Here is a 25953-nt window from a genome sequence, read left to right as displayed (position 1 = left end):
TGCAGCCAGGTATTAAAGTTCAAATCCTTTATTGTCTCTTTCCAAGTCTTGTCTCCTTTCCTGCAGCCTGGTTAGCTTTCTTAGAGGCCTTCTTAGAGGTCTAGCTCCAAGAGCTTGAGCTCTGACTTCTGAATCTCCCAGAATGCCTTCTCTAGCTTCTGAATCTCTCCAATTGAATTCTGGTTAAGGCTTCTAGCTTAGTCTCTTAAAGGTGTGAATCTTGTAGAATTATAATAAGTACTAAGTACATGTACTGACCTAGAGAACTATTAAATACTATGCTAAATAATCATTGTCTATCAATGACTTAGCACCTTGTTTTAAGTTCTGGCCCAGAACATATTATAGTGAAAATCTAGTGCTTCCACATTGAGGAAGAAAATATCAGGCAGCCAAAAAAATACAATTACCAAAATTATCAGTATCAAAAGTGAAAATGCTGAATTCACTAGTAGGGAAGAGGAAATTAAAACAATGAGAAGGAGCTATTTTGCCCAACCTTGTGCCAATTAAACTGACAATCTAAATGAAGTGGATGAACAATTATAAAAATATAAATTTCCAAGATTAATAGAAGAGGGAATATGATACTTAAATAACTCTATCTTAGAAAAAGAAAATAAATAAGACATAAAAGAGATTTCTCCCCAAAGTCCTCAGGACCAAATATATTCACAAGTGACTTCTATTAAAGATTTTTAAAAAATTTATATTATGTAAATATTCAAACCAACCAACCCAGAATTCAACAATATGTTGTTTACAGAGAATACATTTGAAATAGAGAGACATATACAGAGTAAAAATAAGGGGCTGGAACAAAATCTATGATATTTCAGCTGGGGTTAAAAAAATACAGTGTTAACTATTTGGAAACATTCTCCAAGAAGGAGTATTACCAAATTCCTTTTGTGACACAAATAGGGTACTAAAATTTAAACCAGGAAGAACAAAAGTGAAGAAGGAAAACTAAAGTTCAATGTACTTCATAAATTCTAATGCATAATTTTAAAATAAAACTCTAGTAAGGTAATTACAGCAATATGTAACAGCAAATATACACTATGACCAGACAGAATTTAATCCAGGAATGCAGATTGGTTCAGTATTTAGGAAAACCAGCAGCAAAATTGAACATTTCAATTTAAAAAAGACATGTTATTATCAGTACATGCATGAAGAACACAAAACATAACAGGTATTCCTGTTTAAAAATATTAGAAAGCATAGGAGCTTTCCTTAAAAGGATAAGCAGTATCTAAAGCCAACAGCAGTCATTATGTATAATGGAATAAGCTAGAAGCTTTCCTCATAAGATGATTGATGGCACTATTTATTTCTTGGCACTATTATTCAACATTGTACTGGAAATTCTAATCAAAGCAATGATAAGAAAAAGAAAATGAAGGAATAAAAATAAGCAATAAAGAAATAAATCTATCTATCACTCTTGCAGATGACATGATGGTACACTAATAGAACACTAGGAAATCAATTTAAAAATGAGTTGAAACAGTCATCCACTTTAGCAAAGTTGCAGAATAGGAAATAAATCCACATAAAACATCAACAATATTACCAACAAATCTAGCAGAAAGAGATAGAAAGAGATTCCAATCAAAATAACTGGAAACAACATAAAATACTTAGGAATCTGCCTGCCAAGATAAATCAAGGAACTATATGAGCTTAATTACAAAACATTTGTTATACAAATAAAATCTGGTCTAAATTGCTGAAGAATTATTAATAGTTCATGAGTAGGACAAGCCAATATAATGGAAATTTTAAATCTACATAAAATAATTTATGTAGAATGTGCCAAAATTATTTTAGAGAGAGAGAAAAAGTAATAACAAAATTCATCTGGAAGAACAAAGGATCAATATCATCAAGAGAATCAATGAAAAGGAGGAGGCAGAACAAAGGAAGGTAGCCCAACAGTACCATATTTCATATCATATTACAAAGCATAATCATCTTTTTTATTAAAGCTTTTTATTTACAAAACATATGCATGGGTAATTTTTCAACATTGACCCTTGCAAAACCTTATGTTCCAAATTTTCCTCTTTCCCCCTACTGCTCCCCTAGACGGCAGGTAGTCCAATACATGTCAAATATGTTAAAATATATGTTAAGTCCAATATATGTATACCTATTTATACAATTATCCTGTTGCACAAGAAAATTTGGATCAAGAAAGAAAAAAAAAAACTGATCAAACAAAATACAAGAAAACAACCACAAAAAAATGAGTGATCCACACTCAGTTCCTACTGTCTTCTCTCTAGGTGTAGATGTCTTTCTTCAACACTAAATAATAGGAAGTGGTTTGAACTATCTCATTGTTGAAGAGAGACACATTCATCAGAATTGATCATCACATAATCTTGTTTTTTTGCCAAGTATAATGATCTCCTGGTTCTGCTCATTTCACTTAGCAGTATTTCACATAAGTCTCTCCAGCCCTCTCTGAAATCATCATTTATTACAGAACAATAATATTCCATAACAGTCATATACCATAATTTATTCAGCCATTCTCCAATTGATGGGCATCCATTCCAGTTCCAGTTTCTAGCCACTATGAAAAGAGCTGCCACAAACATTTTTGCTCTTGTAGGTCCCATTCCCCCCTTTAAGCTCTCCCCAGGATATAAAGGATATGCATAGTTTGATAACTTTTTGAGCATAGTTCCAAATTGTTCTCCAGAATGGTTGGATCCATTCACAGTTTCACTAAAAATGTATCAGTGTCACAGTTTTCCCACATCCCCTCCAACATCCATTATTATCCTTTCCTGTCATCTTAACCTATATGACAGGTGAGTAATCTGTATCTCAGAGTTATCTTAATTTGCATTTCTCTGATCAATAGTGATTTGGAGTACCTTTTCACATGACTAAAAATAGCTTCAATTTCTTCATCCGAAAATCAAAGCAGTAATCATCAAAATTTTATTTTGACACCAGCAGGATGATTTCAGAAAGGCCTGGAGAGACTTATATGAACTGATGCTGAGTGAAATGAGCAGGACAAAGAGATCATTATATACTTAAAAAACAATACTATATGATGATCAATTCTGATGGATGAGGCCCTCTTCTGTTCCAATAGAGCAGTACTGAACTGAACCAGCTACACCCAGCGAAAGAACTCTGGGAGAAGACTATGAACCACTACATAAAATTCCCAATCTCTCTATTGTTGTCTGCCTGCATTTTGGATTTCCTTCACAGGCTAATTGTATACTATTTGAAAGTCTGACTCTTTTTGTACAGCAAAATAACTGTTTAGACATGTATTCATATATTGTCTTTAACTTATATTTTAACATATTTAACATGTATTGGTCAACCTGCTATCTGGGGGAAGGAGTGGGGGAAAGGAGGGAAAAAGTTGGAACAAAAGGATTTGCAACTGCCAATGCTGAAAAATTACCTATGCATATATCTTGTAAATAAAAAGCTAAAGTTAAAAATTGACTTTGACTAAGAAATAAAGTGGTGAATCAGTGGAATAGATTAGGTAGATAATACACAATAATAAATGACCATAGTAATCCAAGATTTGATAAACACAAAGATCTAGGGTTTGAAGATAAGAAATCATTATCTGAAAAAAAAATTATGGGAAAATTGGAAAGCAGTTAGGCCAGAAACAAGACCCATATCTCATACCTTTTATAAGAATAAGATCAAAAAAGAGAAAACATAAGGAATGATATTATGAGTAAAGTTGTATGGCATGGAATACTTATTTTTCACATATATGGATAAGGGAAGAATTTTTGGAGAAACAAAGGGAAGAATTTTTGGAGAAACAAAATAGAGAGCTAAATTATGGAGTATAAAATAGATAATTTTAATACATTTAATTTAAATTTTTTTCTATGCACATGCATGGATATGGCACAAACACACACATATACACACACCCACACACACACCAATGTAGCCAATAATTAGAAGGAAAGCAGAAAAGGGGAGGACAATTGCAGCAAGTTTCTCTGATAAAAGCCTCATTTTAAGAAAAAAAAACCTTAAAAGGAAATTGTAAATTATACCTAAAAAGCACATTCTTTTAAATACATTTCATTTTTTTCCAATTACATGTAAAAATGATTTAACATCCATATTTTTTATATTTGACTTTTAAATTCTATCTCTCTGTCCTCTTCAGTGAGAACACAAGCCATTTGATATGGGTTATACATGTAGTAATGCAAAATATATTTTCATATCAGTCATATTGTGAAGGAAAACAGAACAAGAAAGAGAGGAGATAGAGGAGAGCATTTAAAAAATGTTTTTAAAAGTCTGTTTCTCCATTAGTTTCTCTTTTCCTCCTTCCCCCAGGTAGATAGCCTTTTTTTCATTATGAGTCCTTCAGAATTGTCTGGGATCATTGTGTTGCTGAGAATTGCTAAATTATTCACAACTGATCATCATATAATATTGCTGTTACTATGTACAATATTCTTTTAGGTCTCCTCACTTAACTATGCATCAGTACATCCAAGTCCAGGGTTTTCTGAAAGCATCTTTCTTATCATTTTTTTTAATTTTAATTTTTCCCAGTGACACATAGAAACATTTTTGTCATACATGTACATTCATTTTTTTTACATATTTCCTTATGAACCATGTTGAGAAAGAAAAATCAGAACAAAAGGCAAAAGCTATGGAAGAAAAAATAGAAGAAAAAAAAAGTGAACATAGCATGTGTTAATTTACATTCATTCTCCATAGTTCTCTGTATGTAGATGGTGTTTTTTTATTCATAGTTTTATTGGGATTGCCTTGGGTCACTGAACTGCTAAGAATAATCAAGTCTGACATAGTTGATTATGGCACAATTTTGATGTTACTGTGTACAATGTATTCCTGGATCTGCTTGTTTTGCTCAGCATCAGTTTGTGTAAGTCTTTCAGGCCTTTCTAAAATCAATTTGTTCATCATTTTTATAGAACAATGATATTCCATTACCTTTATATACAATAACATATTGAGCCATTAGTCAATTGATGGACATCTACCCATTTTCCAATTCTTCACCACCACAGTAAGAAGGGCTACAAATATTTTTGCACATGTGGTTCCTTTTCCCTCCTGTAAGATTTCCTTGGGCTACAGCCCCAGTACTGACACTGCTGGGTAGAGTTTGATAGCCCTTTGGGCATAGCTCCAAAGAGATTTGTTAGATATATGACTTGGGCAAGCCACTTTACCCACTTTACCACTATAAGCCTCAGTTTCCTCATCTGTAAAATGAGGGTTGTGAGACAAAATTACTTCAAAATTATTTTCCAGTTTTGTAGAGAACCAGAACTCTGGAGAAGCATACTTGAAACAAGGTGTTAAGTCAGAGAAATTGAAAATACAATGGTTATCTAGTTTAGCATGGTGATTAATAGTTCTCTAGTTCAGTACTTTACTCTTTCTACTTCTTCATCTTCAGAGGACAACATTGAAATAAAAAGAGCTTCTTCTACCCCAACGAGTAACATTACATGGCTTCCTGCCCAAAGAAAATGTATATAAGAACTCAAAAAAGAATTTAAAAATTAAATCAGAGAGATAGAGGAAAGTACTTAGTACTTAATTGTCAAGGTCCGGATTTGTAAAGGTCTGGTGGTCTCTAAATTGTCCTTGGGGACTGCTGTCTCAACTCAATCTCCCAGCCAGACTCTCTCCTTCCACCTTGCCGTCCCAACTCTGTCCCAGAATAGACTACTCTCCAGACCCAATGCTGCCCTCATTTATACTCGAAGAGATTGTAGTGAGAACTCAAGGGGGCTTGTGAGAAAATACTTCAACCAATGAACTTGCTCCTTTTAAAAGTTGTGTAAACTCCTTTTCAGAAGTTCAAAGGTGTAAACTCCCTCTAAAGACCAGAAATAAAGGTGTGAATTCTGAGCTAGAGAATTGCCCAGACAACCTGAGCTCTCACCTTGTAATCCTAACACATAGTTCTACAAGATTTTACCTGTGATGATGTAATTATAATAAGAGTATATAAGAGCCAACAAGGACTGGAGGGGAGACAGTTACTCCATCTCCCACTACCTTGGTGACTGGCCTGTCCTCCATTTCTCCACTGAGACCAAGGCCCATCTGAAGGGCCTCCAGAAAGCTATCCTGGGTCACAGACTGTGAAAGAGACAATAAGGAATTTGGACTTTATTCCTGGATATTCTCGTGGTGATTAATCTGCTGAAACTAAGGCTGGTCCCAAGACCTGGTCTCCAGAAAGTTAACCAGAACATTACACAGTTCTAAGTCTATTACCTAAGTATTACCTCTATGATAAAGGGATAAACCCAACTACTACTACTCAGAAATTAAAAGAAAAATTCATAATTACTGAAGGATTGTGATCCCCATAGAGTTGACTTTCAACTCTCTCCCTCAAACAATAACATTTCTAGCTTGAGAAAAATAGACATAATTGGGGTCAACTATCCAGAACGGGAAAAAGTTGTGAATTAAACTTTATAATAACTATAAAATAAATGTATTAAAGATAATTATTCTTTTTTCTGAGGATTTCAAACTTGAAGTAAGTATAGGAAAGAGAGAACTGACCTGTATTTTGTTGATATAGAGCAAAGGTCTTCAAACTCTTTGTTCTCAGGATCTCAGGATCACTTTATAATCTTAAAAAATTATGGAGGAGGAAGATGTTGGGAAGATGGCAGAGCAGTCATTGAATTCCATTTTCTCTAGATTTCCTCCCAAACAGAACAAATTAGTTCACAGGGAAAAATTGGTGAAAAATTAAAAAGATTTGGGGCAGAACAAGGGTCCTCCCGGCACAATCCGAGAAGTTCCCAAGAAAGTCCCCAAGAAAGATTAGCCAGTATGAAATACAAATATCCCAGGGCTGCAAACATCAATTGGGACTAGGGGATTGGAGGGCTAGCTGGGTGTGACTGGAGTCTCCATAGAAACCACAGGAACTTTCACCTCCCAGGTTGTTTGGGGAGTCCTGGAGACTGGGAAGATTGAGGTAACCATGGTTGATTGGGAGCTTCAAGTTCAGTTGTGCTGCTAAGACCTGGGGGAGAGGAATCCAGCAGAGTGGGAATGCAGAGACAGGGGGGCAGGGATGATACTGGATGAGGGTGGAACTCTAGGTTTGGGGTTCCATGTAAGAAAGGAGAGATCTCAAGTGAAACAAGAGGCCCTATCCCTCCCCCCCATGTTTAGAGTGCTTATACTAATAGTTCTCTTAAAAAAAAAAAAATGAACTGGCAAAAGAAAGAACCCTAACATAGAAACTTATTATTGGAAGAGAGAAGACCAGAGAAGGACACTGAAATAAAAAGTGCTTCTTCTACCACAAAGAGTAACATTACATGGCTCCCTGCCCTGAGAAAATTTATACAAGAACTCAAAAAAGAATTTTAAAATTAGAGATAGAGGAAAGGCAAAATAAATAAAATAATATTAAAGTATTATAATAGAATGCAACATATTAAATTATTTTATATTTATATTATACATATATTTATTACATATAAATATATAAAATATATAAAATGTTATGTATAAATATAAAAATGAAATATATAACAGCATAATATAAAAATAAATTAAATAAACAAATAAGATCCATTGAAGAAAAACAAGAGAAAAGAGTTAAAAAGTAGAAAAGGAGATAGAGTTTTAAAAAAGAAAAATGATTCAATAAATTAGGATTTAGCAAGGGGAAGCCAGTGAAGCTAAGGACCAAGAAATAATAAAACACATTATAAGGAATGAAAAAATTGAAAAGAATATGAAACATCTTATAAAGGGAACAATGAATGTGGAGAACAGATCAAGAGGAAACATAATAATTGAACTACCTGAATGTATGATCAAAAAAAAAAAAAAAAAAAAAAAAAAACTTTGACACAATACAAGAAATAATTAAAATTGTCTTCAAGTTATAGAACAAAAGGGGAAAATAGAAATAGAAAAAAAAACATTGATCACCATTTCTAAGAGATCCTGCAAGAAAAGTGTATAGAATCATTGTTTCTAAATTTCAAAAAATCCAGATCAAAAAAAAATTTTACAAAAACATTTTTTTCACTTATTCTGGAGCTATAATTAGGCTTGCACTGGATTTATCAGCAGCTATAATAAAAGATCACAGGCCATGGAATAATATATATATATATATATATATATATATATATATATATATATATATATATATGTATATATATATATATATATATATGTATATACATATATATATATATATATATATATATATATATTCAAAAGAACTAGGATTGTGGCCAAAAATATTATATTCAGCAAAATAAAATATATTTTTTAATTTTATTAATTTTATAATTATACATTTTGACAGTATATATGCATGAGTAATTTTTATAACATTATTCCTTGTATTCATTTTTCCAGATTTTCCCCTCCCTCCTTCTCTCCCCTAGATGACAGGCAATCCCATACATTTTACATGTGTTACAGTATAACCTAGATACAATATATGTGTGTAAATCCAATTTTCTTGTTGCACGTTAAGTATTGGATTCCGAAGGTATAAGTAACCTGGGTAGATAAGACAGTAGTGCTAACAGTTTACATTCAATTTCCATGTTCCCTCTTTGGGTATAGTTGTTTCTGTCCATCATTGATCAGCTGGAAGTGAGTTGGATCTTCTTTATGTTGAAGATATCCACTTCCATCAGAATACATCCTCATACAGTATTGTTGTTGAAGTGTATAGTGATCTTCTGGTTCTGCTCATTTCACTCAGCATCAGTTGATGCAAGTCTCTCCAGGCCTCTCTGCAATCATCCTGCTGGTCATTTCTTACAGAGCAATAATATTCCATAGTCTTCATGTACCATAATTTACCCAACCATTCTCCAATTGATGGACATCCATTCATCTTCCAGCTTCTAGCCACTACGAAAAGAGCTGCTACAAATATTCAGCAAAATAAAATAGTGAATAAAAAACCAATACAGAGGAATTAGATAGAAACACTGGTAGTTCTAAAATGTTACATCAGGAATTTAAAGAAAGAACTAAGAAACCATATATACTACATCTATATCTGTCTATATCATCTATATTATACATATCATGCCATGTGCTTTCTTGATATGGAAATCTATTGTTACCTATTTTGAATCTTCCCCTGATGCTCTGCTGGGCACAAAACAATTTATTTTCCTTTTTTATGTCTTTCTTTCTTTTTCTATTTTGTCTACTTTTTTATTTTATATTTGTTTTAAATAAATAAAAAATACATTTTAAAAAGCTACAAAATATATTGAAAGCTTGACCAAAGAACTTTTGTTTATGTAAATCATATCTACCAATACTTAACTATATTAGAAATTATAACATATTATCATTATTGTGAAAATAATTTAAGTTAAGGAATACCCAGTCAGTATGTAACAGAGTCAGAGTTTGAGCTTAGATCTGCTCCTAATTTTCAGGCCAGTTTTATATTTAGTTCAGAGCAGCTGGGTTATACAGCAGATAGAGTGCCAGACACAGTTATCCATGTGACCCTGAACAAACCACTTAACTCTGTTTGCCTCAGTTTTCTCATCTGTAAAATAAGTTAGGAAAAAAATGACAACCCATTCTAGTATTTTTGCCAAGAAAATCCCAAGTAGGGTGACAAAGAGTCAGACACTATAGGAAAAATAACTGAATAATGACAATTAAGTATATGATGTTGCCTGCCATGATGATAGAAAAAACAGTTGGAAATTCTAGATAATAGAATCTTACACAGTTAATGAGACTTTTCAGTGGTATGGAAATTAACTGTGTGATCCATATAAACAATTTAAAATAAATATTCAAAACCATTTGGAATATTTGGCTATTATCTAGCTTCTTTTAAGAGTTTTATGGTTATGATTTCATTAAATCACATATCCCAAATTGTTAAGGATTTTAGAAACCATCTAGTTCAACCCTCTAATTTTATATGTGAGGAAAATGAAGACTGGATGACTTAGAATCACAAAGGTACAGTTTGAAAGCATTGCAAAGATCATGTAGTCTGTCTAGTTCTCTCATTTTCCAGATTAAAAAAATGGAGATAAGGTAATTTAGGATTATATATATGTACACATACACATAGAGAGAGACACAGAGACAAAGTTTTGAGGAATCTTAGAAATTTTCTAGACCAATCTCTTCATCTTATATTTGAAGAAACAAACACCTGAAAGATCGATTTAGGTTCATAGATATATATTTTTTAAAGCACTTATGAAGTCATATAGTCCAGCCCCCTCATTTTACAGATTAAGAAACTGAAACCAAAGAACTTGCAAGACGTAGGCTCATGGGTTTAAAACAGCTCATCTAGCACAAGTTCCTTATATATGATAACACTGAAATTATTGAGAAATTAACTGATATTTGGAGGTAGTATTTGAATCTGTCTTTGCAACTTCCAGAACCAATACTCCTTTTACACGTATGAATGAAAAAAAAATATTCATTGAAATGAATATTAGAATTCTAAAGAGTAATGTTAAAACAATGTGCAAGGGACTAAATTATCTGGAATGATATCTCCTTACCAATGTAATAGAAACCAGAGGGAAAATATTATTTAATAGATCAAAATCCATAATCTATGAAACTACTGTATAAAATGATGGTTAACCTGTTATCAGATATTATCTAATGTACATAAATTATCAGTGATCTCATTATTATTACACTATTTTGACAAGCACGCTATCCATAAATCTACCCAGTTGATTTTCACAACTTCCAATGTATTTTCAGGAATCTCCCTAATAAAGGTACTCTGTCAGAATCATTATCATTATCCCTAGAAAGCATGTCAGTCCACCCCATATCTCAGATTTCCAAAAATGTTTTAGATTTAGTTTTTTTTTTTTTAATGTGTATACAAACACATACAAGAAAAACAGCTATTTATGTTATTTTATATAACAATGTGACAATTCTAAGTCCAAAAACATTATTTGAGCCATTGCCTCATAGTCTCTCAAAGGATCTATTTCTTCATGGCACCAAAGGAAAGTATCCTGTAAAAGTGACAAAAGTCTAATTCCTAGTAATTTATCATAATCTTATTCTGGCATGTTCTTTTTATTGGCATTTGATATGAGATGACTACTGACTGCCAAGATTCAGGGTTTACTACTACTACTACTACTACTACTATTATTATTATTATTATTATTATTATTATTATTATTATTATTATTATTGCAGTGACTTAGCAATGGAAGACAGAGTTGAAAATTCTTTTTAAAAGAACACCTGATATAATTCCATGGTCTGTTCTCAGTAGGGAAGCCGTAAAGCAGGTTGTGCTGGCATATGTTGTCTCACTGTGTGTCCCTTTGCTCAAATCATGCCGCTAACTACTGTAAACAAAGGAAAGCTTTCTTCTGACATCTTGTCTTTTATTTTTCTGTGAAGTAGTTCATGGAGTAAAATTGAATCAGTGTGAGACTCTTGAGCCTTAGATAATCAGGTTAATCACTCTACTGGCATATTTCTGTTTTAACAATCTTTAAATTAAGAGTTTTATACCATTGTTTGGCTACAGCCTTTCTCCCAAGGTGGCTTACTATGATCATCCTAAAATAAAACCTTTATGATTCTAAAATATAAAAGACGACATGAAAATATCCAATTTGATTTTCAAGGAAAGGGGAGAAATATGGTAGGCCCATTACTATTCCAACATCACTTGTCAAAGATCCATCTCAAATATATTTGGGAAAGTAGTTAAACTGCCAGGTTTCCAATTATCACCGGGATAGGAAGAAAGCTATTCAATGAAAAACACAGACTTTCCAGTGCTTTTAATGGACAAAATGATTCACTGTTCTAATATGGTGAGATAAAATAGAAAGCCAACAACAAATGGAATACAAAGACTGGAAATTCATACTGTCCAGAAAAAGCAAGTACTTTCCCATAATTCAGAACATAATAAACTGCAATAAAATTTTAGGGAGATCCCATTTTGGAGCACAGACCTCACCTAATCTAGAGAGAAACATGCAGAGTTCCATTACAATCTAGGACCATAAACCTGGAAAAAATTCTGAATAGTCTTCTATGTTACAAATAGCAGTTAGCAGTCATGAAAATTTCCCTCAGGTGTCATATCAAGCTATTTAAAACAATTAGGGATACAAGGAGAATTTAAACAATATAACAAAAAATATCAAAAAAATTTATAAACCAAAAATAATAATTAGAAAGACTAAGTACACATTTAGATAAAAAATAATGTGTATTTGCAAAACTATAATGATGATGTTACCTATGGACAACACTTCATAGTTTTTGAAATGCATTCATATAACTGGCCTACTATAGTCCCTGGACCATATTAGATACATAGTAAATTCTTGTGAGTTAATTGATATGTTATTATCATCACCACTGATTTTTTTTTTACTTTAAAATTTGTATTTGCATAAATTATCTCATTTGATCTTCACAAAAACCCCTATGAGATAGATGCTTCTACTAGTATTATTTTTCCTATAAAAAAAGTAAAACTCAGATAAGTTAGTAAAGGCTTCTTAAACATTTTCTACTCAAGACTCCTTGCTTGTGAAATTTTCCATGATCTCAGGTATAGAGGTATATAAAATAGGTATAGAGATCAAACATTTATTGATAATAAATCTTAATTTGCAACTCCCACATTCAGTTATGAGATCCTATTTGGGGTCTCAAGTCACAGTTTAAGAAATTTCTGGTTCAACTTGGTTAAATGGTTAAATGACTTGGCTGAGGTCACACGCTTAGCAGACAAACAAAATAGATTTCAAAACAAAGTCTCCCTGACTTCTACTGCAAAACTTCATCAGCCACACGATTCTTACAGATCTCCCTTGAGGAAAGTGAGGGGATACTCCAAAAAGAGGATTGGCTCTAGTGTCAGAAAGGCTGTTTCAATCCACTTCTGATTCTTCCTAATAATGAGATGTTAAATAGGTCATTTAATCTTCCAAAGCCTCAGTTTCCCCGCTGGTAAAATTAGTGGATCTCTGAGGTTCCTTTTACCTCTAGATATCTGATTCTTTGACCCCAAAGTTAGTCATTAACCAATCTGGACCTCAGTTTCCTCATTTCTAAAATAAGGAGTTTGGGCTAAATGGCCTTTTACAGTTCTAGACTTCTAATATGGATTCCATCTTACAGCTCAAGAAAGTATATTTATATAAAGCTCAAGGATTTGCCCAGATTCTCAGTCAGTGATCAACAAAGTCAGTGTCAGCACCCAAATCTGTACCCTATTTAACTTCATTTTCCACTACACCATGCACATATAACTTAAGTTCCCATGTGAGATATTTTTTTCCCAACAGTATTTTATTTTTTCCAAATACATATAAAAATACTTTTCAACATTCATTTTTGTAAGACTTTGTTTTCTGAATTTTTCTCCTTCCCTCACTTACCTTCCCAAGACAGCAAGCCATCTGATATAGGTTAAATATATGCAATCCTTTTAAACATATTTCCATATCTGTTATGTTGTATAAGAAAACTCATACTAAAAGAAATAAAACTATGAGAAATAAAAGACAAACAAAATCATAAAGATGAAAATACTAGACTTCAATACACATTCTGTCTCTATAGTTCTCTCTCTGGATCATGCAATATATTTCTAAGTCATTTACAAATTTCAATTTTATTAAAACTATCCTCAGGATCTCTCTTCTCTTATAAACAGGGGTGATTAGAGAGAAGATAAGAAGGTATGGTATATAATGAACTAAATAGCATCTGAATTCTTCCCTCAACACATATAAATTCATTGACTATAAATTACTTAACCTGTTAGAGGCCTCCCCCCCCCCCCCCCCCCCCCCGCCCCAATTCTCTTAAGTCTGTAAATTGAAGAACAGGTACAGATCTGTGCTGGTAGGGACTTCCTCATGGAGAGCTCTCTATACTGATGAAGTCACAATAGCTCTGCCAATAAAAAAGAAACACGATCTTCAGAAGCGAGCTCATATTATCATCCCTCTTTTTTTTTCCATACTTTACCATTGTTTTTATATTTTATGCCTCATTGTTGGAAAAACAAACATTGAGAAATTAAGCTCCTTTTCACTATTTCTCTTCTGAAAAGAGATAAACTATCCCCATCAATGAATTTGATGCATAAGTAATTCTATTAATCAAAATATTAATATATCTGAGCACCATTATTCTAGTTTTATGCTTTTACTTTTTCTTCTTCAAACTACAATATAGTAGCTACAGAGTTCTGAAGTCAACTTTTTACTTTTTATCATGTTCTCCATTTGTGTATCTTCTGAATGTGTAGAATTAAAAATCATAGATAGATAGTTAGAAGAGACTTTAGAGGTCACTAGGTCCAACCCACTCAATTTACAGATGAGAAAGCTGAGAAACATTGATTGACTTGTATAGGATCACAAAACTAACTTCCTCTTCTTGTTTCCAAACCAAGTCCTCTCTCCATTTTATCACACTTCTGTTTTGTTAGCTTGGAACTAAGGCAAAGGGAATCTTAAAAGGAAAAAAAAAATACTTTCTTCAACTTCTGAAAACATTTTCCATTTCCCCAAGAACATTATTTGTGATATAATATGGATATACATTTGTGAATGGATAGATGAAGACAGATTGAACATTTGCCTTATTTTACAATCTTGAAAAATGGAAAGTTATCCCAGTAGGTTTATAAAGAATTTATAGATTCAACATATTGTCCAAGGAAAGGGGGGAAAGCTGACAAAAATCAGAGAAATTCCAAAGCCAGATGTTAAAATACATTTTCCAAAGGATAGAATCTCAAGAAACCAGAATTCTAACCAGAATTTTTTTCATCTTTTCTCTTATCCCTAAAGGGATCCCTAAAGGCAAGAAAACAATCTGCTATCAACCTTTCTTTACTAAGTCCCAGATTTGTACTGGTATATATATATATATATATATATATATATATACAGTTCAATTTTCTCCCAGTACAATGCAGTATCTACCTTGTCTATTGAACACTAAAATCCAAGATAATGGCCTTAAAGAATGGCAAGGTTCTCAATTATCAAAGAAGGTATGATTGTACACCCTGTATTATTAAAGCCCCAAAATAGAGTTTTGGAATGATTTCCAATAACAAGAATCAGAAGTTTTAAAAACAAAGCTTCAGTTAAATAGGAATGTCATTTAATTAAAAAAAAACTACTTCAGCTTGTCAGTTAACTAAGATGTTTCTCAGCACTTGCTTATCTTTTTTCATTCTATTATGTAGTATTTTTCACTGCAAAAATTTCTAAATATGGAACAATGGAAAAATCACCAAGCTTCTATTCTACTAGTATCATAGGCAATTCATTTCCTATCTTTTGGTTTCAGTTCTGAATATGTGATATTAACAGGTAGGATTAGATGATTGCTGATTTCCTTCCATCTGTAAAATAATCAGTTCAAGCAATATGTAAATATCAGAGCTATAAAGTTTGAAGTTGAAAAGGTCTAGCTTCAAATCCTTTTGTGATACTGGCTATACAACCAGAAGCAAGACACTTAGATCTCAATATGCCTCAGTTTCCTTAAGTGTAAAATGAGAATGGTTGACTGGTGACCTCTAAGATCTCTTGAAAATCTAAATTTGCAAACTAGAATCCCTATCTAGAAAAACCACCAGTTCTGAATTCGTAGGATCATTTCTGACTCCTGACACTACTGCTTGTGTATACTTAGGCAAATCATTTTGTCATAGTAGGCCCCTGTTTCCACATTTATGCATCTATAAAATAGATTAGATATCCACAATACATATAGAACACATATTCAATAGACATACATAGACACATACAAACATATACATATAAATATAAACATATTTAGATTTATAACTGAAGAATTTTAAATCTAAAGCTGGAAGCAATGCTGCCTAATCACTTCATCTTACAAATATGGAAATACTGATCCAAAGCTTGTATATAATTTGTTTTTTTGTTTTTTTTTTTGCTGAGTCTAGAAGAGGAACATTTTATGCTTGTATATAATTTGTTTCATATCACCCAAGAAGGAAAAAGCAGAGTCTTATGCCCTAAAGGTACCTCAAGTCAAAAAAGCAGAACACACACACATACATAATACATACATGCATACATATTCTTGAAAAACAAGCAACTAAAAGAAGGTTTACTTGTATATCATGAAGATTAAAAAGGGCAGTTTTCTCCCTAACAGCAAATTTTTGGTGGTGCTGTAATTTTTATTATTCTCCATACTTGTTCTTCAAAGTATAAATATGGACCATAAAACTAAAGCAATCCATCCTTCCCATGAATTCTACATATGCTTTTCAAAGTTTCTGAAGTGGATATACAACTGCTCGCTTGATTTTTTTTTCATGAATTTTTATTTAGTCAAACCCTTACTCTGAGAGCTCTTGTTGGGAAATTCAGTACAATCATCCATCTTGATTTTCAGACTCTTGAGGTATTTTAAATTACAGATGCTTACCAAATGGTAGTTCATTCAAAACTGCAAAATCTAGTCGAGGCAAGATATAGACAAGATTTGAAATCCTATTTCAAAGATTTCATTTTTTTTTATTCCATCAAGCCAGACCAAATGAGATGGAGCTTCACTTATATAATTCTAATCTAATTTGAAATTTAAACAATAAAGCAATGGGCAAAGCAAGTGAGGACCCATTAAAAAAAGGAATCTGTGTCTTCCTAGAGACAGTAAGGTATATTTAAAACTTTATCACCACAAAACAATCTGTATCCTGATCAGATTCAAATTAATAAATTGAGCAACTAACATTTATTAAACTCTTCCTAAGTTCTGGGTGCTATGCTAAGCTCTAGGGATATTTTAAAAAATGCTATCAATGATGTGTGACGTACTATGTGACATATTATGCAAGATTCAAGAGAATGTCCCTGTCTTCATGAAGTCTATAGACTATTAGGAAAGTAAATTCATTAACATAGATTTAATATAGAGCTTGCTATCCAAGCATATTAGATTCCTACAAAACAGAGTGCTATTCCAACCATATTATGTACTATGAAAACAAAACCTTCTAGGCAAGTTGATATTACAATGTGTGGGTCATTAATAAGTGCCCATTGTGTTTGAAAATGGATCTTTGCCAGTGGGAAAATATTTAAGGAAAATAATTCAGCCATATCAAGGAAGAATATGAAGATTTATTATCTATTTTAAATGGGCAAGTTCAAACAGCAAATAGAATGAACTCCCCCCACCAAAAAAGGGGGGAAGACAAAAGGCAATAACGCTGGATCTATTGGGATTTTAAGATATAGTTTTGTGTCAAGACTCTAATGAGCTGCTTATGAAAATAAGAGGACAAATGGTTCAATGTTTAACTCCCTAAAGAGGTCCCATTTGTAAAAGCTTCTCCCCATATCCCCCCACCATCTGTGATATGAAAAGTCTTCATTTCCCAACAGACTTCTCCAAATTTTACTTAAAAATGCCACTTACATACAGAAAAGTACAATTTAAAATGTTATCTCTAAAACAATCATAATTTTGATTATATGTAACATTAGGAAAATATTTTCTAGTTGCCTTTCTTGTCCTTAATTTAAAAATTCTAAACTGCATGTATGTTTAATATCAGTTTATAATTTGTGAAAATGGATAACATTTCAAAAATCCAAAGTTTTACTCAGGAGATGAGAAACATGGGATCATAATAAAGTACTATTTTTAGTTATCCATGTCCTACAAACATGTATATATACATATATATACACATATGTATACATAAATATATACATACTATCACATATATACATGCATATACTTATATATTATATTTGTATATAGTTGGAAGTTCTTACTATATATGTGTGTGTATGTATATACTATATGTACAGAATATATATGTACACATACATATATAGTACACATACACACACATATATATGCCCCAAAACTGTAACTTAATTAAATTTTAGGTGGAAAACAAGCTCCATTTATATTTGAATCATCATGCTGGAGATGTCATTGTAGAATAAACATTATTCTTCCTTGCACAGCATACATTCTTCATTACTGAACTTTTACTTCACCTTGTAAATAGCAAATCACAGCAGGGGGAGTAATTGTTTTGAAAATACTGTGGAAAATACAAAAGGAAGCAAGAAACAAAACTAAGAGTTGCTCTTAATGGAAATCCTGTACCCCGCTAAGCAATGAGCATTAATTAGAACCTGGCTGAAGTGGGCAAAGTCCACACAAATTGTTAGGAGGCCACTACAGCATGTAAATCTGTTGCACAGACTTGGGATCATTATTTGCACATCACAAGCTACACCACACAATGAAATATTAGTATATGAGCTTTAGCAATGATTAAGGTGATAGATGGGGGCAGCAGAGTACTGGTTTGAAATCAGGAAGACCCCTCTTATTAATTTCAAATCTAATCACAGTCATTTATTAATTGTGTGACCCTGGGCAGTTTATTTATCCTATTTGCCTCAGTTTCCTCATTTGTAAAATGAGCTGAAGAAGGCAATGGGAAAATCACTCTAATATCTCTGCCAAAAACAAACAAACAAAATGGGGATTAAGAAGAGTTAGACACAACTAAAAAGCAATTGAAGAACAACATGTAAATATGCAAAGTCTACTAAGATAGACCATCATAAATAGATGAACTATTGAATAACAAGGAGCAAATAATTAGTCATTTCTATCCATAATAGCACAGAGATTACCTGACTTGATGCTCAAGAGAAACATGTAAGGTAGAAATCAAATAATCAATCAATCAAAAATCATCTACCATATGTTTTCCCTGTGGTAGACACTGTGTTAAATTCTAGGGATAGTTCCTGCTTTCAATAAACTCATATTCTAATGAGGGAGAGAATATGTAAATATATTAGTTTTGTACAAGGTATATGCAGATAGAAGGCAATCTCAGAGAAGGCTCTAGCAGGTAGAGAACCTGGGAAAGGCCTCTTGCAAAATATAGAATTTGAGCTGCTATTTAAAGAAGGCCAGGTAATTAAAAAGGGTTGTGAGATAGAATGTTTTAGTATCATCTCACATATCAAGAAACTGAGGCTCAGGTGATTTTTTCAAGCTTAGGAGCAGACTAAAATCCATGTTTCCCACTTCCTAATGCAATGTGCCTAGATGATATTCTAATAGTTTGCTCTTGAGGTCTGATGCAGAGCAATAAATAAGATGACAGATATTTGAGTCAGAATAATAGAGTTTCAAGTCCTGCTGTCAACCCATGCAGATTATGGGGCCATAGGCAAGACACTTAACTTTTTAATATCCCATATAACTATGACTTAGAAGAGATAGTAATCTGTACTAGTAGAGGGAATTTCTTCCTAATGAAATCACAAACTCAGAATAATATAAATGAAAAAAAAAGCCTCATTTTTTTCATTCAAAATTCCAGTAATTGCTACCATCTTCAATGTTTAAAAATCCTTTCAGATCGATTCTTTCAGTGACATGTTCCTTCCTTTTACTAACCTTTAAATGCTATGAATTTCTCATTCTTATTATCTGATACTAGTTCTTAAAAGTTATGTTAGTTGGACACACAACTGGAGGACCAGCCTACCTCAGTTCAAAGGTACACATGAAAGAAGATTAAGTCACCAAGTGATTTTTTCAGCCCCAACAGATCATCAAAGTTTATATATGAAACTGTGAAAGATTACAATATCCATTTGCGTAGTGAATCAGCAAACATTTATTATTTACTACCTAGGGAATATCCATACACACATGCATAGATATTTAAAATAATGAAGTGGAAAAGAAATAATAATATACCACAAATCAAGCTGCCTACTCATCCCTCCAAATCAAATTCTCAGAGTAAGCTCCTTGAGGACAAAATTTTAATTTCTTTGTGTCTCCAGTATCTAGGAAAGTGCCTAGTACATAGCAGGTGAGAAATAAATATTAGTTAATGGAGTGTTCAAGATAGTTTTTAAACTAGATCTGAAATCAAACAACCTTTATTTATATCATTTTAAGCAGTCTATATTTGCTATATGCAGCCAAAACTATTGGGCTTGAAGGAGTCTAGAGACCTGGGTTGCTCTGAAATGCTCTCTTTCCTAATTTCCCTGGTTTCTTTCAAGTTCCCACAGAGATCCTATCTTTTACAAAAAGTCCTTTTCTAGCTCCTTTAATTCTAGTGCTTTCTTTCAGTTGATTATTCTCTCTTTATCCCATTTGTGACTTGTTTGTACATATGAATTTACATGCTGCCTCTTGTATCAGATTATGGCAGAGGCTGTTTTAGCTTGACTTTGTTATCCTCTGTGTCTACCATGGGATCGGGCATATAATAGGCACGTAATAAATACTTTTTGACTGAAGTTTCTGGCTAATGCAATTTGCTAAATCTCCCACTGAGTCTCTAGGATAGGGATAGTCTCTGGAGGTTAAGATATTCAGCCAACAGATTTCAGGGGTGGGGAGACCCAAAAATTGAATAAGGGAAAAGCAATTATATAATTATTTCAATCTAATCAATTTCCTTTGTAATCCTATGCATTTTATTTTATGACTTTATGAACATTATCCTGAGAAAAGCATCATAGATTTCATTTAACTGCCAAAGGCACCATACCAGGGAAAAGATTCAGAACTCCCTCCCTAGAAATTATGTTCCACAACATAAAAGGGTTGGGATTTGCTAGAATTTGAATTACCCATGCATGCTAAGGAAATCCCAGTTCCATAAGGTATATTTATATTCAAATTAAGGTTACCAGAGTTAAAACAACTGAACAAAACAATACAGGACAAAAGATGGCATGAAAGCCCAAGAGAGATAACCTTCCCTTGATATTGCAAGAAAAGACACAAAGAGAAATGTATGGTAATTTGTTAGAGGAGTAGGTGACCCAGCATCACACAACTAAGTGAACAAGGGAGTCAGTTGCCCCAAGCAGAACCCCAGAAAAAATGTCCTGGGAAAGGAATTTTGGTTCAATTAAGGATTCATTGATTATTCCAACGGAAGGTTCCTTTCCATCCAGGGCACGTGAATGCTGTCCCAAGTCAGGCTTGCTGCTTAGAATCACAGGTTCGAAAACCCCAGGCAACCAGAAAATTTCAATTAACTAAATGAAATCTGAAACATTAACCCAGACACACGCTGTCATTTCTAAGCTCTAGCTCCAAGGACACACATGTGCCTGATGGTTCTGGATGTCTGTGCTATAGATAAGAGGAGAGCCGCATTTTCTTATGGAGAGAAGGGGAAATATTTGCGACTCTAACGCCTGTTCGAATCCACTTTCAAATCATTCCTTGAGAAGCAAGGTGTCATGAAGCCAGCAGCGCAACCTGGTGGGTTTAGCTGAAAGTAATTAAGAATCATGTGGAGAGAAAGCTGCCGTTTGATTCCTAACTGGACCCAAGCAGTCACCTGCCGGGCCATTCGCCCGCTGCCCCGACCTCGATGCCAAAGCACTGAGGACAAGTGACTTTTTTGTTGTTGTTCTGAGAGAGGTGGGGAGGAGAGGAAAGAGGGAGACAGAGACAGAGAGAGAAACAGAGAGACAGAGAGAGAGAGACAGAGACAGAGAGATAGAAAAAGAGAGACAAAGAGAGAGACAAACAGACACAGAGACAGACAGAGACAGGGGAAAGACAGAGACAGAGAAACAGAGTCAGAGAGAGAAACAGAGAGAGACAAAATCAGAGAGAAGAAAGAGACAAACGGGAGAGACAGAGATAGAGACGAAGATACAGAGATACAGAGACAAAATCCGAGACAGAGAAACAGATTCGGAGACAGAGACAGACAGAGACAAGAGAGGAGAGAGAGACAGAGACACAGAGACAGAGAGACGCAGAGAGAGACAGAAAAATACACAGAGACAGAGAGAGAGAGAGAGATGGAGGAGAGGCAGAGGCGGGGGCTAATGGGTTGTTCTGCACTCATTACAACTTGCAGGGGCTCCCGGGCTCCAAAGGGAGCCAAGGGGCGAGAGGATGTACTTGGTCAGAGGTGGACAGGAGCTGAGGCCGCTGCCCTGGCAAGGGGTCCCAACTCGGGGCCCGAGCTGCCCCTCGCGGAGCTCCCGGGGCCACCGCTTCAGCCTCCCCCATGAGGCGCTCCATGCCCCTCCGGCGCCCACTCTAGCCCCCTGCCAGGCAGCCAGTCGTCCTGTCTTCCTGTTGGGCGGCAGCGCCGGGTGGTGCCCGCCACGGGAGCGCCCCGCACGCCCCTTCCACTCCGAGCTGTTGGAGAGCATGTCAGAAGTGCGGGGCACAAGCAGCCCGCCGCCCCAGGACTCCCCCTCCTTCGGGCCCCCAGCTTACCGTGCCGGGGCTGAGGCGGCTTGGGAGTCCCCGGCAGCTTGTCCCGTCTGGCGCCCAGCGAGCCCTTCATCCTCCGAGATGCTGCTCCCCTGCCCCCTGGCCCCGCCATGAGGGAGCGGCGGCCGCCCGGTGCCCGGGCACAAGCCCCACTCCGCCCACCCGCTCAGCGGCCGCGAGAAGCTTGAGAGCGGAGGCGGCGGCGGCGGCAGCCGGCGAAGGGGTCGCTGGGGCGGGCGCCGCTCTCCGGGTGTGCCCCGTCCCTCGCTCGCCGTCTCCTTGGCTGCCCAGAAGCGGTCCAGCCCGCGGTGCCGCCTCCTCCCGAGCCGGCCGCCGCGCTTCTGTCACTCAGGCTGCGAGGCTGGGACCCGGGGCTGGCGGGGCGGTGCGCTCCCTCCCGTAGCCCCGGCCACCTCCCCCGCGCTCGGCTCCGCGGGCCCCCGGCGCGCGCCGACGCTCCCAGTCAGGGGCTGGGGCCAGGTGGCGTCCGGGGCATCCCCCTCCCCTGCCTTGGCACCTTGCTCCCGGTGCCCCGGGCAGAGCAGAACGAGCGGAGGCTGCTGGAGGAAGAGAGCGATGCAAAGCAGAGAGCCCCCAAGAAATCGCCCTAGACGGAGTGACTCAGGGGTGTCGGGGAGGTGGGGGAAGGGGAGGGACGCCGCGTGCCAGCAGCCGGGAGACGGACTGGGAGCCGGGAGCCCCGAACTGCTTCAGACAGCTTGCCGTGCACTCGCACCGCTTCCCAGCTCGCACTGCTGCGGGTGCCTCAGCTTCCCGCTTTGGAGCGAGCACTTCAGCTGTGGAGCTCGGACTCCATCACACCTACCTGCACACCGTGGTCTCCTCTTAAGGCAACCCCTTTGAATTCTCATTCGCAGACTTAACCCAGAGACCTCGAAGCACAGGAAGAGGAGCCTTGGGTCCCAAACCCTGAAAGGACTTTGCATATCATTGAACTAAGCCTGCTCACCGCTACCTCTAAACTTTTGTTTTTCGGATGAGAAAACTTAGGATCACTGAGGGAAATCACTTGGCCAAGGTCACACAGCGAGTGAAGGTTTATAATAGAACCAGGAGAGGGAGCACGGCAGGCTAGAATGCCCACTGCCTTTGAAGTCAGATGACTGACTCTGGACACCCCACCTCTGGCATCTCCATGACTTGTCAAATTATTAAAACTGTCTTGAACTCAGTTTATTCACTTATAAAATCAAGAAGGAATGGAAAAGGTGGCCTTCAAGAGCTTCTCCAGCTTAAACTTTATAATCCCATTAGAACTCTTCATTCACCCAACATTTAAGCACCCACTATGTGCAGAACATTGTTAGTCACTGAGGCAAAACTGAGGGTTTGGATAAAGCAAGGGATCCTGACTTCATGAAATACACACAAAATACAAATATATCTCTTCTTAAGCTTTGTAGCCCATCAAGATTCCTTTTCTCTCGTGGGCCAATCACCTTCTGCCTCCACCCACCTGCTGACAAGCACAAACTTGCAAACAGTAAACCTCTTCTGCAGCACAGATGTCCAGGATTCTAGACAAAATTGGCACATTCTAGCTGGGATGTGACTTGGTCAGAGCTGGACAGAAACAGAGACTGCTGTCCTGGGGAAACACACACACACACACACACACACACACACACACACACACACACACACAAATTCGAAGGGTATTCGATCCTTCCTGCTGGCCCTCAAGAAGCTCTCAGGGCCACAAGGTCAGCCTCCTCCATTAGGTGTCCCATGCCCTCTCTGCTTCCCACTCTATCTCCCTGTCAGGCAGGAAGAAAGGAGCAGCAGCATCAGGTGGACCAGCCATGGGAGTGCCTCACAGGCCCCCTCTAACCCTGAGATCTTTTAATGAACTACCAAATGGAAATACTCACAGGCAGAGCTACCTATCTAGCAGAATGTTTTCAAGCAAAAAAAAAAAAGAGGTTCAATAGTGGAAAGAGGTTGAGGCTCTAGTTGAGGCTCTAGCCATGAAGTACTGGAGTTCATGCTTACAAGCTGTGTCACATTGGGCAAATCTTTCATTTGCTCAACTTTTATTTCTTGAACTATAAAAATGAGAGCCTTGGACTACATTGCCTCTGAGGTCTCTTCCAGTGCTAGCTCTGTGATTCTAGGTTGTTTATATGTTGTCTTCCCTATTAGAATGGAATCTCCTTAAAGGGAAGAACTATTTAGCCTTTCTTTCCCACTTTTGCACAACGTGGAATACATTGTAAGGACTCAATAAAGTACTTAACTGGCTGCTTGATAAGATGTTATGTGAAGATACTGACAATTATGAAGTAATATGCAAATAGAGCATATCTAGTTATTACCATCATTTAAAACCCCTTGGATACCAGGCAAATTGTTATATTTTTGCTATAACCCCATCCTTTACATTTTTAAGCTGGTATTAATCTCTCCATCAAACTATAGAGGAGATCTCCTCCTCCCTAGTAGAAAATTCCCAAAATTTGGGTAGGGATGAAGAGTGAAAAAGGAACTGGAATTCCTTCTCCTAACAGTCTGATAAAGAAACCTGCAGCCCAAATTCTGCTTTAAGATGAATTGGGGAGGTTATATTAGTTATTATTGAATACAATTGTTGTATTGAATGAAGTCAGATTCTTCAAAGACAATATTCTATTGCAATCTCAAAAGCAAACCCTTCCAACCCTTCCTTGGATCAGCTGCTCAAAGCAACTGCATCTACAACTGACTTAATCCTTTTAAAAGCTACAAAATATTCTGCAGGCTCCTGTAATATGCCTCTGTAAGCAGAATTGATGGGCTTTTCCCATGGCAAACACAAGAATCCTTCTACCTATCTTTGAGATCGATCCATTATTCACCCTCATCCTTTAGGATCCTGATTTAAAGCCTCTATTAATTAAACAAACAGATAGATAGAGACACACAAATCATCTTTTTTCTATAGTTATGGGTTTCTTAGCTCCTATTCATAATGCTCCCTGAAATCTTTCAAGATTTTGAAATGCAGAGAGAATGTGAAGGCTATGATCCATGAGAGCCTTGAACTCCAAAAGATATAGCAGGCAAGTTTTTAAAAATTTTCTATGCAATTTTATTCTAACTTTATAAATTAAAAAAAAGAACAGAATGCTATAACTAAGCATCATAAACCCAAGGTTGTTGTACCTGGAGATCTTTATTCAAGACTTCATACAGGAAAGAGCTTGATTAAAGGTGTCAATAAACTAATGTGAATTCCTCAGGTGTACTAGAGGGTGTATCTATTTTGTTTTAAGATAGCAGACTGAGACATTTTTCTCTCTACTTTTGATATCATTGAAACCCATGAAATATTATTAGAGTTAGGCCCACTTTGAAAATGCTATTGGCTGCCATTTTGCTTCTAGATGAAAAACTGAGCCACAAATCAAACTTGATACCTTTTAATAATGAAAAAAGTCCCTCTACATCAGTCAGTTCCTGTATTTCCTCCAAAATTGTCAAACATTTAATAATGAGATCATTCAACCAGATAAATATAAGAGCATCTCAACTTTAAGCTATCCTAAAAATCTAATTTTTAAAAGTACTGAATTACATTAAGTCATAGTAGTCATATCATTATGACTC

At 35.9% G+C, this 25953-nt stretch overlaps 1 protein-coding gene across 2 annotated transcripts in view; it reads right to left on the bottom strand.

Annotated features, from left to right (window-relative positions):
- The window catches only part of LOC141543562 (zinc finger protein 385B-like), a 368062-nt gene extending 345377 nt beyond the window's left edge, over positions 1-22685 (bottom strand). For both annotated transcript variants that reach the window (XM_074269014.1, XM_074269013.1), the window contains exon 1: positions 22351-22685. In XM_074269014.1, coding sequence (XP_074125115.1) covers positions 22351-22459 — 109 coding nt within the window. In that variant the 5' untranslated portion in view covers positions 22460-22685. The remainder of the gene's footprint in view (positions 1-22350) is intronic.
- Between the last annotated feature and the right edge of the window lie 3268 nt (positions 22686-25953).

The sequence above is a fragment of the Sminthopsis crassicaudata genome, chromosome 5 (assembly GCF_048593235.1).
Source record: "Sminthopsis crassicaudata isolate SCR6 chromosome 5, ASM4859323v1, whole genome shotgun sequence".
Classification (NCBI taxonomy): domain Eukaryota; kingdom Metazoa; phylum Chordata; class Mammalia; order Dasyuromorphia; family Dasyuridae; genus Sminthopsis; species Sminthopsis crassicaudata.
The sequence above is the reverse complement of the archived record's forward strand: the minus strand, read 5'-3'. Positions and strand labels throughout refer to the sequence as shown.